Genomic DNA, 12,484 nt, shown 5'->3' with positions numbered 1-12,484 from the left:
ATATGCGCGTCCACGGCCTAGCCTCTATCCGTGCGTCAGATGTGAGAGACCTGGGTTAAAAAACCGATGATCTCACGCTCGTGTACGAGGCTCAACGCGAGCGTCAGGAGACAGAAACGATTTGTACCTACGTTTGGCAGGAAACGGCATGAAACGGTGAAACACTCGCACCGCCAGAGGACACTTTGCGCCGTAACCACCCACACCTTGTAGCCCACTAGGTCCAACCCAAAATGGGGTCAATGCCTAATCATCAAAAAGCACGTATTTCAGGAGGTGTTGTCATCAAAGGCTGCGGAATGTCAAGTCCGTGGAATCAAATGTGGCAACTACAAGGTGTGCGCATCGCTCCAGCATGTCCAGCACACTCCGACCTACACATCTCAGCCCCTGAAGCCCGTTCAGCGGGTTTGGTCATTTCTGTCATCAGTGTGGTAGATCACCGGTGATCACAGCGACATTTCTACTGTAGCTTTGCCACAGCCAGACTCGCCCCTTCCCCGACTTACCGGATTTGAAAAACGCCGCTATGTCTGCCGCGTCCTTCGCAGCTTCGTCGGGTCCCTCTCCTGCGCTCATGGCTGTGGTCGCTTGTGCGGAAACAGCGCTAGATATCCTCAGCGGGGTTTTTATACTTGCAGCAGATATTTATCAGCCAAAGCGGGATCCTTTCATTGAGGCAGATCCGGTCATGCAATCTGTGCTCCCTTCATTAAGCGAGAGACCTCCTCCTCCATTTTGGCAGAGAAGGGAAAATCCTGGCGACCGATCGGCGGCGCTCCCGAGTTGGGACGTGAGGGAAGAGGTGGTGGGAGGGAGGTGGAGGGGGGGGTGCTAGTGAGAGAAGGCGGAGGTAAAAGAGGAGGGGAGGAGGGCTGAGGTAGGAGGGCTATTCCGTTTCGAGGGATGGGTGGGAGTGGGATATCCTGGGATTCCGTTTTCGGGGGGTTTTGGTGCATTGTGCGCCACCCGAATTTAGTGTGCGCCACAGCACTTCAGCAGCCCCCAGCGTCACTCACTGCGGTGCCAATGCGGGTTGCGTGGGAGTCACTCCTCAGGATTGTGCGTGGCTAATAACTCAAGCCAGATGTTAGAAGATGCCAGGACGGGAAACACTGTGGATGCTCCTGTGTGGGTTTCTGGTGCACCTACATCTGGTAGCGCAGTGTTGAACTCTATCAACAGGCCCTTATAGTAGGATTTTTACAAACACCAGTTCAATAATCCTGTGAGATTATTGAGCTTCTGGTGTTGCATTAATTACCTACCTTACAGTTAGGATTCATGGATGATTGCAAGTTGCTCAGATTGTAGTAGCCTCTCTTTTGCCATTGATGACTAGTCGACCAGAGAAAACATGACAACGAGGTAGGATTATTCAATCCTGTCTTCATCTCCTGGTGATGAAGATGATGCTAGAGTATGAGGTCATTTGCCCCACAAACCTAACCCAGTTCTCCCTGACAGCTGCGGTTCAGTCCTGTGACGTGGCGGCAGTGCGCTGCTGCCACCTAGAGGCCGGTTTGGCGCATTGCCTGTGGGAAATAGGTAAAACGTGCAGGAACTCTCTTATTATCATTATTAAATACTGGAATTAAAGAGGAGTGACAACAGATTACCACGGTTAACCATCTATAATGAAGCATTAGTAAAAATATAATAATAATTAGATAATTATCAGACCGATATTCTATATTACAAACTCTTTAGTTTTTGTTTTTTGGCATAAACCTGTGTGAGAGGTGATCAATTAGCAATCCGACTTTCTTTGATTGTTTTTTTTAATGAAGATGCAGAAATCCACGTTTGGTCTGTCTCCATGTTTGTGTGTGTTTAAGGCTGTTTGATGAGTCTAACTGGATGCAGCTGGTAATAATCTCTAACGCACGTCGGACGCACGGAGGTGAGTTTGTCTGTAGCTCTGTCTGCAGCTCTGTCTGTAGCTCTGTCTGCAGCTCTGTCTGCAGCTCTGTCTGTCTTTTCGTCCATGCTGTCTACTGTATGTATAAGACCACAGCCATCAAACCTTTGTCTTTTGCTTGGACCAACCCCCTGGTCCTCGGCCCCTTTACAAATAGCTCGTTACCTTAGAAACCTCTAACAACATAGACACTGGACTCCAGTGAAACTTTGTTTTGTGGACACCCTGTCGCTCCAGCCCCGGACTAAAGCCTGACACCGTGCTCTAAATACCGGGGGACATGTCTGATTTGGCCTTAATGAAGCAGTAAACGTGATTCCGCGCTGGAGACATGTCCTTGGCTCCTCGGCTCGTCAAAGGGAGCTCCAGGAGCAGACCCAGCCAGCCCCCTGTCCCAGTGGAGTCACTCAAGGAGATGCAGGTTTGATCCCAAAACAACTGCGTGATCATGCGTGAGGCTGTTTCTGAAATGCATGAGAGCAAAGCCTCCCCCCTGTAGACCTTAAATTTCTCTTTATAATGACAGATACTGTGCAGTAGCTTTAAGGGACTAGATATTATGCAAAGTTTTAATGTTTACTACAACAACAAGATGGATTAACCTCACATAGGTTATTTTCAGTGAAGAACATGATGAAGTAATGGTGATTTCTTTATCCACATTTTAGTCTTTCCATCATTATGGTCTTCTAACCTCCTTTCTGTTTGAGGATTTTTGCATATTATCATGTGGTTTTTGCATAAGTGCTGCTGAGGTCCCCTTCCAATGGTGGATTGTAGAGGACTGGGAACCCTTCATGCTCTGTTGAGGTTGTTGGTGACACTGGTTGTTACATTGGGTTTTTTTTTTTTTCCATTTACTGCTCTTGCAGTGCTTCTGTTAGCAGCTGTTGTTGTTTGTTGTCGACCTGCTTTGTGTACGGATTAATTGATTTAGTAGATTTAACGACAAATACTGTCTTTTTAGGTAAAGTTCAAGGTCTAAAAACAAGAGTAGTCATTTAAAGCTGTTTGTTGTTGATCTCACAGGCCACATCTGGCTACAGGTTCCAATACTTTAGTTCTCTATAATTCTTAAATATTGGAGAATTTAATATAAAAGGTTTTATGTTACTATGTTGTTTAAAATATATAAAAGGTGTAAATGCCATCAAATAAAAGCTGAAATTTTGTAACTCTTACATCTTTAGTGTATAACAAACAAAAATAAACTAGCCTTGTTATTCTTATATAAATACTTTTGTCCAGCTGGTGCTTAATTTCTGTTATTTACCTTTCCCCTATCGATTTTAATAGCATGGACAAAATAATAGAAATACCTTTCACTGTAATGCATCCAACTCAGCACTTCAAAATAAGTCTGTTGGTAGATGTATGCAGGGTTGTTGAATTAGACCTATTCATTTTGGCAAAAATCAGATTTACAGTTTACACTGTAAAAGCTGGAAATAATTATACATTATTTAAAGAACCTTTTTTTTTTCCTCTAATATTATTAATAATGCAACTCTGTATTCTATCACAACTTTTCCCAAGTGGGTTTCTACATATTCTTTAGATGATTAATTCATTGAAGTTGATGTTAGATCAATTACTGCATGGTGTTATTTAGCTCAGGGAGATAAAGCTAACTCAAAGCAGGATAAGAAATCTGACATCAGCACTTCCTTTTATGTGCTAAAAAGACTGGATTTATCTGCACTTCCTGATCAGTTGATGGATTTTCTTCGCTCCTTTTGATATTATCTGGGAGACCTCTATTAGACTCCTAGGCCTCTCAGTGTTAGTCAAAAATAGCTGTGACAGAACCTGTGGTCGGTTGTAGTGTAAACCTCAGTCCACTAGATGGTAGTGTGTTCATACTAGAGTAGCTGTAATGTTAGAAGGCTGGAATAATGTTCCACATAGTCAAAGTAAATTTAAATCAACTGTTATACAGAGTAGGGAAACAACATATGATCTAATCATTTTGAATATTTACGGCCTGTAACATTGTTTAGTTGTTTATGTCCAAAACTTAATGCAAGTCACTAAACAACTATTGCACTATAGCAAAACCAGCTGTCAACAACTGTACAGTAAACCAGACAATCAATACATGCAGTATGTGGACTAAAACTATTTTCTTCAAATGGATTCAGTTTCACACTCATTTGCATTGAATACCTACCAGAATGAAAGAGTGGTTTATATTCTCATGCAAATGTCTTCTATGCGTTCACACAGCTATTGTAGCTGTTCTTAATCATTAATTTGCATTAATGTTAAAACAATGTATGGAATTTGGGATTATTGAAGGGCAACATGCAAAAGTAACGTACATACTGTAGCATGTCTAACTTAATGTAATTTGCAGATTCTATCGCTGGTTAGACTTTTAAATTGAGGCTAAAATATCAAGTACAGTTGGTAAACTTGACCTGTGAATCATAAACAAAGTAAATAGAACAAGAAACGGTGCAAGTCATATGACAGAGTCTCTCGTCTTATCACAAACATGGTGTCACCACCTGGTCGAGTTTGCAATCAGATTTGTTTCTCCACGTCCGTGTCAGCGTTCTGTAAGTCTTGGTTTCCTCAGGGAGAACCAAAGACCTTTCTCCGTCTACGTCTTTCTCTTTTAGAACTCAACACACCCTCATTTATAATTTACAGTCACTCTCCTGTTTCATGGCGGTTCACAACCAGACAGTTCAACATAGAAAATCAGTCATGGTGTACTGAAAAATTGATAACCAAACTGCTTTTAAATGCAAAGCTTTGCAGCTGCATTTCTCCAACATCAAACTATCAGTGAGATTCATATGCAGAGAGCTGTGTTTCTCAACTGTTTGATGCATCAGTAAAAGCTCGAGGTTTATGTTTTTGTGTATGTGCTGCTGCTGTGTGTGCACTGGGTGAATGATTGGGGTCTCCACACTACTGCAACTAATGATTATTTTCATTACAGTTACATTTTACAGCTTTTTTTTTTTCTTGATTATTCTTTAATTTATGATCCGTCACGCAAGCGAGCCCAAGGTGGCATTTTCAAAGGTCCTTTTTCCTAAAGCAAATGGTTTTCAGTATGCAACAATATATTTCTTTCTTTTTCTAACTCATTAAAAAAAAAAAAAAAAAAAGTAGAAAACCAAATAAACCAACTTGATTGTATTACATATCGACCTACTTCACACTTAAAGGATATTAGAATACAAAAGGTCACTTCATGCCTGTCAGATGTCACTGTTCTAGTCTCACCGTGAAGCTGTATTTTGTAGCTGTTGCTACAGTCACTACCTAACTAGTTTAGTCACAATGGCAATGAATACAACATCCTGTGAAGGTGTTACAGTTTAACAAGGTGGAAATGATCTTGTTTTTAATGTATTACAGCGATTACATACATATACGATATCTTAGACTTTATCTTCTCTGGTTGCGTTTGCGTTGTATATTTTATAACAAGATCTGAAGATGTTACCAGTTAAGTCTGTATTCCAATATACATATCTGCAACATTATTACACCCCCCCGACCCCCCCACCCTCCATTATACCTGGTTCTCTGTCCTATTGTTGCAATAGACTTGTAAGGCGAGAGCGGGACCTTGATAATTACCTGGCTGACAGGTGGTCATCCAACACCACATTATCTTGCTAGCAGAGCCTTACAGGAGTAACACACTCATAATTTCAGGGCAGTAACCTTTCTCACATGGCAAACAAGAAGCCTGATTGCTCACATACTGTGGCAAAGCTGCTTGTTCGCTGTCTCGTCTTCTTTGTTGGAAGCTGTAAATCTCTAATGTCATGGAAAACGGAGCCAATTAAGAAGGTGGAATGACTTGAAAAGAAATGTCAGTGTGAAAGGCCGCTGCCGACGATGCTGCATTTTAAACCAGATTACCAAAACAAGGTAAGGTGACCCAAGTGTTCTGAAGTTACACACAAGCTGGCGTCTTGGCTATCTGCTTTGGCCAAATGTAATTCATCATTAATGTGTCAGGACTGTGTAAACAGCTGACGTGTTTGTATAAAACTGTGGCCGACGGTAAAGGTGGAACAGTTGAACAAGGCAAAAGCTTAAACAGGTTTATGTATTGGAGCCTTTTTCTAAGCGTTTCAGTGTGTGCTTCAGGTGATGCAGGCTTCTCAAAATAAGCAGTAACCACCAATTTTTGTTTTGACAGCAGCCTCAGTCTGTTGTATTTTTCAGAGAAAGATACAGCAACCAGTGAAGGAGTTCCACATTTTTCTGAATGTACTTTGTGCAGTACTCTTCCACAGAGAAGCAAGTTGAAACGTCCTTTAAACATTATGTTTATTATGCTCAATAAAGTGCAACAGTTTTCTACATCTACTGTAGTTACTGCATTACTGAAAATACACATCCATGAATTATACATTTGACACAGCATGTGCTTTTTCTGTAAGTATGAGCAATAATATTGCTGGGTTCAATTTGGACTCTAACAGCCTTGCTACCAGCAAAAGAGAAATTGAAGTGTGTTTTCTTCCTGAGCAGTCGGTGATGATTTTGTCATTTTTTTAATTGTGAATTTAGCCTAATACTGTTCATCAAAGTTTATATTCTCGAGTCAGCTCGTTGTGCACCTGTGTTTATGTAGCTCACGAACTGCCTGTGTTATTCAGTTTCAGTTAAGTGAACAGTTCATAGGGGATCATGTGTATCCTGATCACAGCTAGCTGAGAAAACACCTACACTGTTGACCAGAATTACCATAAAACATAAATCAGGCATAGATTCAGCTCAGCTGGCTGAGTGGGCTACCACAGACAACCTGATAGGGCTAACCTCTTTGAGAGCAAGTGCATACAGCTCCCCTGTGTACATGCAGATGAGAAAGTGATAGCAGGTTATAGAGAAGATGTGGAAGGATTTGAGACAGAGAGAGACCGGGAACTGTCATGTTGCAGGTGTTCAGAAAGCAGCTTTGGAAACAAACAGTTTCTAAGGTCATTCAGGTAAGAGAAATCATGCAGCACTGTTGTTGTGGCGGAGTTGATGTTGTCATTTGAGGTTTAGCTCAAGCTTATCTCCAGGTTTATCAATCTCCATAATTCTCATGTATTATGCTAAGTACCTATTCTGATTGATTGTTTCAATTACCATAGTGTAATTTTAAATGAAATGCACAAAATTAACTCTACAAACCTTCTCCACAAATGTTGTTTTGTCTTTGATAGTGTATGTTAATTTCATTCCCCAGAAGATTTGGTTTAAAATGGACTAAATCATTTCCTGTGTTGCAGGATTTTATCTAAGCTGTTCTGCTGCACAATATTTGTCACAGGTGATTTTTTTTTTTTTTTTTTTCCAAATTCCAAAAGCCACAATTTATTTATTATGGGGATTGTCGGCCTCACCATAGCTTATCCCAGGATAGGGCTTTGTTTGCCTCTGAAAGATATTAATGTTGCAGCTGTTATTATATAGTTCTGCCAAAGCTGGCTTCTGTGTCTGTGCTAAGGGAATAAAACTGTGTGTGTGTGTTTGTGTGTGTGTGTGTCAATCATTGTTGGAGCCTGTTACTGCTGGCTTGTATATTTGTGTGTTTGTGCATTGTATTCAGTAGTGACTTAGTCTGCTGGTTTGAATAATGTGCGTCACACTGCATTGTGTCTGGATTGTTTGTCTCTGGGCTAAAGACTGAGTTGGGTGTTTATAAAATGTCTGTTTGCGTGTTTGGCCCACTTAATACATGCTTTAAATATAAAGGAGCAGTGACACCGGTACAAATTCTGTTGTAGTATATTGTAAGTAAAAGCTGTTTTTGACTGAACTGTGTCTGGTGATAGTAAATTTTAAGCCTGTAATTTTGTTGACTTGGGTCTCCTTAGAAACCACCCTATTATCTGTTGGAGAGACCTGTGACTAGCAGTCGCTGTTCTTAGAGAACTTAGTTGGTGCTTGGCAAACATTACCATGGCTTACATAGAAGAAGGTTAATAATTTAGAGGATTTGGTGGGCAATGCAGGTAAGCACTATTTGGAAGATTGCTGTTCGGTCCCCATCTGATCTCTTTTAAACTTGTTTTTATGCGTATGCTCTTACTTACCTTGAACCTTGCAGTTTGTGAGATTGTCAGCAATGAGAGACTTTAAATGCACCCTGCAGCAGACACCATGCAACACCAGGTTTCATGTAATTTATTCACTGACCTCATTTCTCATTCCTACAGAGCCTGGCAATGCACTGTGGTTGAGTGTACTGTCCCACCACCCTGTAGAAAACCAGTTGTCTGGTTGGATGAGACTTAACACGTACTCTACTGTAGTGTACATGATAAATTCTTGATGAAATATTGATACTGTACAACCTTATTAATAATGATCAGCTGTCAATAATGATGTTTCGTTCATGTTCATGTTCTTTATTCATTCTTTCTTTATTCAAGTTTAGAACCACAGGGGAGCGTCCATTATCTGTCATTAAAAACCTCTTTACAAAATACCATACAAACACTATAAGGTTATCTAAAGCTGCTTAGAAAAAGTAGTTCAACTTACTTTGTACAAAAAACAAACAAACAAAAAAGATAAACTTGACAATATGCAAAACAGTCACCCGCCAATAAAATAAGTCTTTCAACTGAGTTTCTTTGCAAACATGCCTCATTGTTCACAGGCCATACATACACCAGAAAAATTCATAAATAAATTTAGTCACTGGAAAGTGCATGTTGGTATTGTATTGTAACAGGTGAGGGTACTGCACTAAGCAGGATTACTGAGTTAGCCAGGTAATGTCTAAAATCCAACATCTATCATTAATAAATGGCAATAATCAAACTGGACAAATTCAGGTGCAAGCTCCCTGGAATATCCATGAGACCTAATAATGACCTAATAACCTGTTCTAAGCAATGGTCTCATCTCTTTGTACATTCAACTATACAAATGGCAAAACCACTTCCACTAATCCATCACTGAAACAACAATGGCAAATGGGTATATATTGCTTTTTTGTGTGTAATAGGAAGTCAACATGCCATTATCTTAACATTAATTCAACTTCTTCTTAACCTTAGCAAAAGTTGAAAGAAGAGCGTGAAGCTAAGCGCGCCCAGTTGGATGGAAGGCATGACTACATCCTCAGTATTGTGGCGTCATGCCTGGGACTGGAGAAATCTGATGTGGAGGATGCCATTCTGGAGGGGAATCAGGTACCATACTCTTATTTTCACACACAAGCATTTGTTTATTGTAGAAATCATTAGCTTTAAATGTAAACGTCTGAGTTGTCTGTTTTCTATTATGTAATATTAATTTCCTTTCACCTGTCTCAGAGTGACCGCATGGAGCAGTTCTTTGTGGCTGAGGGTCTTCCACACCTCATGTTCTACTATCAAGACGTTGACTCGGTTGAAGCAGGTAACACGAATCGTATGAAACCTTAATGAGCATAGACATAGACAATATCTAACTGATTGTGTAACATCAAGTAGAGGTCCTATATATCTAATAGTGTGTGCCAGTGATGGTAATCATGGCACTACTGTAATTGGAAAAAACTAATTCACTATTAAGGTCACAGTGAGAAGTCGACTCTGGTTGTAATGATACCTTATACTGTTTCTATGTCCAACACTTTGTTGCAGCTGCAGCAGCAGCAGCAGCCTCTGTGTCCACTCAGATTGTTGCCCAGCAGCCTGATCGCAGCAAGAAATCTAAACTGTTTGTGACAGACGGGAAGGACGTGGCGCTGACTGGGGTGTGTGTCTTCTTCACCAGAGCCAACACGTCCAAGGCAATCACCTCCGAGAACATACACAGAGTGAGTCAGTTTATAGTGCTTTGGCATGAAGTCATGACTTTCTTCGTGGGTATGTGAAGGTCGATCACGCATTTGAAATAAAGCAAAATGTTCTTTGCACCTTTTCTTTGGTGAGTAGGTGAGAGTCGGTGTTCAATGAATGAATATCGGTGAACTGTTTTTTACTGTGCTCAGTCAGACCACAGTGTAATGTACATCAGTTCTTACCTGATGTACATGAGCAAATTATTTCGAATGACAGCAACATGTTGGCAGGTTGATCACTTACACACATCCTTTAGCCTAATCCAGGTTATTGGTATAATATTTTATCAAATATTTTAATTTTATTACTTACAAATGTGAATATATCACATCAGACTGGATTTTTACCTGACACACATATTTTTGCCTGATTTTACTAATTGCAATTAGATGAAAATGTCTTTATTGCTTCTATACATCAGATGACCCGATAATCAGTTTTCAAGGCAGCCTCTTAATGGTACTGAAAAATGTTTGTGTGCATCCTTTATTTATTTATATTTATTTATTTCTAGGATGTCAATTTCAATATGCTGGACACAACAGAAGGTGGCCTATTAAAAAGTGTGGAGCAATTGCTATCAGAAATCTTCATCCCCACACTGAGGAAGATGAACCATGGCTGGGGGGAGCTGGACAGTCCGCAGGCCCAGTCTGTCAAACAGGACTTCATATCATCTTTGGAAAGCTTTGTGTCCGTTTTGGCTGGAGCGCAAGAGAGTCTGCAAGAAAAGGTAAGTAGTAGTAGACATTGTTGCACATCAAGGATAAGTTTGGTTCTCAATTGTAATTGGCTAAGTGAACCTAAAGCAGTATTTAAACACAAGCTAATTTAAATATGTGTGCCATAAACAGATACTCTAGCAAAATTATAAATGATTTCATGACTTGCTTCAAGGTTACCTTGAAAGAGTGTGACACATTTGATCTTCGAGTGCTGAAAGGCCCATCTGACTACATGGCAGCAGCCAACAGCACAGAGGCCACAGAGAAGATAGAGGCCTGTATGAAAGTCTGGATTAAACAGATAGAACAGGTGAGCCTTTATTTAACAGGTTAGAAGTTATTCTCAAATTAAATTTTATTACAGCTTTATTTATCCTCAAAGATCTCGCAAACCAAAAATCGTCTATGTTGTGCAGATTAGCTGATGGGCAGATTCTTCATCTTCTTGAAATGACTTCAAACATGCCATGGATCAGATAAATCAGAGCAGTTTCTAGTGTTAAGACGCATATTGGACTGAATATATTCTAAATTATTTTTTTTGTGACGCTGCAGCAAATGGTTAAAACACAAGTAGCAAGACTGTTTAGCACGGCAGATGCAAAGAATGGGATGTGTTTGTGCTGAAAAAGGAAAAGCAATAGATAAACAGCTAGAACTTAGCTTAAAAACATCATTTTTAATAGTGATTTTAAACTACTGTGCATCTGTTGTCCAGGTTCTAGCTGAGAGTGACCAGCTCAGAAAAGAGGCTGATGACCTTGGCCCTCGGGCTGAGCTGGACCACTGGAAAAGACGAATGTCTCGGTTCAACTACCTTCTGGACCAGCTTAAGAGCCCTGATGTCAAAGCTGTACTGGGCGTGCTGTTGATGGCCAAATCGAAACTTAAAAAGGTCCGAAAGCCCTGCTAGAATCTCCTTTGTCCATTATTTCATTCTTATATCCTATTCAACTTTGTTTTTCTTAGAGATGATATTGTGACATTGTCTTTCATTAAATGGAATAACGGTTTGTTCTGTCTAGTCATGGCGGGAGCTGGACACCAGGATTACTGATGCAGCCAACGAGGCCAAAGACAATGTCAAGTACCTCTACAGCCTAGAGAAGTTTTGTGACCCTCTTTACAACAGTGACCCTGTAAAGAAAATTCTTCAAAAATCTCTTTAAAGATGAAGTAGTCTGCATTAAAAGCAACAAATGCCCTGTAACAATGTTAAATTGTCCTCGTGTTATGAAAACAGTGTCCTTCATATGTGCACGTGCATGTACAGTAATTATGTAAGTTGTATGAACACACACAAGCTATGATTTCTGGTTCACCCCAGGTAACAATGGTGGATGCAATCCCAGGTTTGATCAACGCTATCAAGATGATTCACAGTATTTCTCGCTACTACAACACATCCGAAAAGATAACGTCACTTTTTGTTAAGGTATGGGTGCCCTCTATTCTACACAATGCTACAATAATAAAGAGGTATTTTATTTTATGAACTAGGAGTAATAAACAAGATTTGTAAAATTTCCATTTCTAATATCCCGGTGCTGTAAATCAATCTCAAAAGAAGAGAATAAATATCCCCTGTGACCTTTTACCTTTCTTGCTCATTATATTTTCAGAAAGTTTCAGACAATTTTGCTACATGTACAGTGCACAAATTATTCAAATCCGCATTCTGATCTCATAATCCCAATCATCACCTCCAGGTGACGAACCAGATGATCACAGCCTGCAAGGCTTACATCACTAATAATGGCTCTAATTCAATATGGGACCAGCCTCAGCAAGTTGTCGTTGACAAAATCAAAGCTGCCATCCACCTAAACAAGGTAATAGACACTTCAATGTCATTTATCTCTCGTTGTTTTTAAGTGTTTATGTTCTTATTAAATGTGGTTTAGTTGCAGTAAAGCACACTGAGTCATATTAGTTTTACAACATAGTTTTTCTTCTATATAAGACTCTCGTTACACTGCGTTATTAGGCTTTTAGTTTAAAGTCAGAAATGTGACAGTTGACCATTACCATGA

General features: G+C 40.1%; 2 protein-coding genes across 4 annotated transcripts in view; one reads left to right on the top strand and one right to left on the bottom strand.

The window, feature by feature from the left end:
* Positions 1–769, bottom strand: part of triob (trio Rho guanine nucleotide exchange factor b) — an 84,331-nt gene extending 83,562 nt beyond the window's left edge. For all 3 annotated transcript variants that reach the window (XM_026371229.1, XM_026371233.1, XM_026371231.1), the window contains exon 1: positions 510–769. In XM_026371229.1, the coding sequence (XP_026227014.1) occupies positions 510–579 (70 nt within the window). In that variant the 5' untranslated portion in view covers positions 580–769. The remainder of the gene's footprint in view (positions 1–509) is intronic.
* A 1,381-nt stretch (positions 770–2,150) lies between these two features.
* The window catches only part of dnah5 (dynein, axonemal, heavy chain 5), a 69,769-nt gene continuing 59,435 nt past the window's right edge, over positions 2,151–12,484 (top strand). Inside the window, exons 1-10 of the mRNA XM_026371515.1 lie at positions 2,151–2,342; positions 8,956–9,090; positions 9,214–9,298; positions 9,526–9,701; positions 10,241–10,459; positions 10,624–10,761; positions 11,170–11,346; positions 11,477–11,590; positions 11,779–11,886; positions 12,161–12,283. Of these exons, the coding sequence (XP_026227300.1) occupies positions 2,253–2,342; positions 8,956–9,090; positions 9,214–9,298; positions 9,526–9,701; positions 10,241–10,459; positions 10,624–10,761; positions 11,170–11,346; positions 11,477–11,590; positions 11,779–11,886; positions 12,161–12,283 (1,365 nt within the window). The 5' untranslated portion in view covers positions 2,151–2,252. The remainder of the gene's footprint in view (positions 2,343–8,955; positions 9,091–9,213; positions 9,299–9,525; positions 9,702–10,240; positions 10,460–10,623; positions 10,762–11,169; positions 11,347–11,476; positions 11,591–11,778; positions 11,887–12,160; positions 12,284–12,484) is intronic.

Source organism: Anabas testudineus, chromosome 16, assembly GCF_900324465.2.
Source record: "Anabas testudineus chromosome 16, fAnaTes1.2, whole genome shotgun sequence".
Classification (NCBI taxonomy): Eukaryota; Metazoa; Chordata; class Actinopteri; order Anabantiformes; family Anabantidae; genus Anabas; species Anabas testudineus.
Note: the sequence above shows the minus strand (reverse complement) of the source record. Positions and strands in the feature narration are given on the sequence as shown.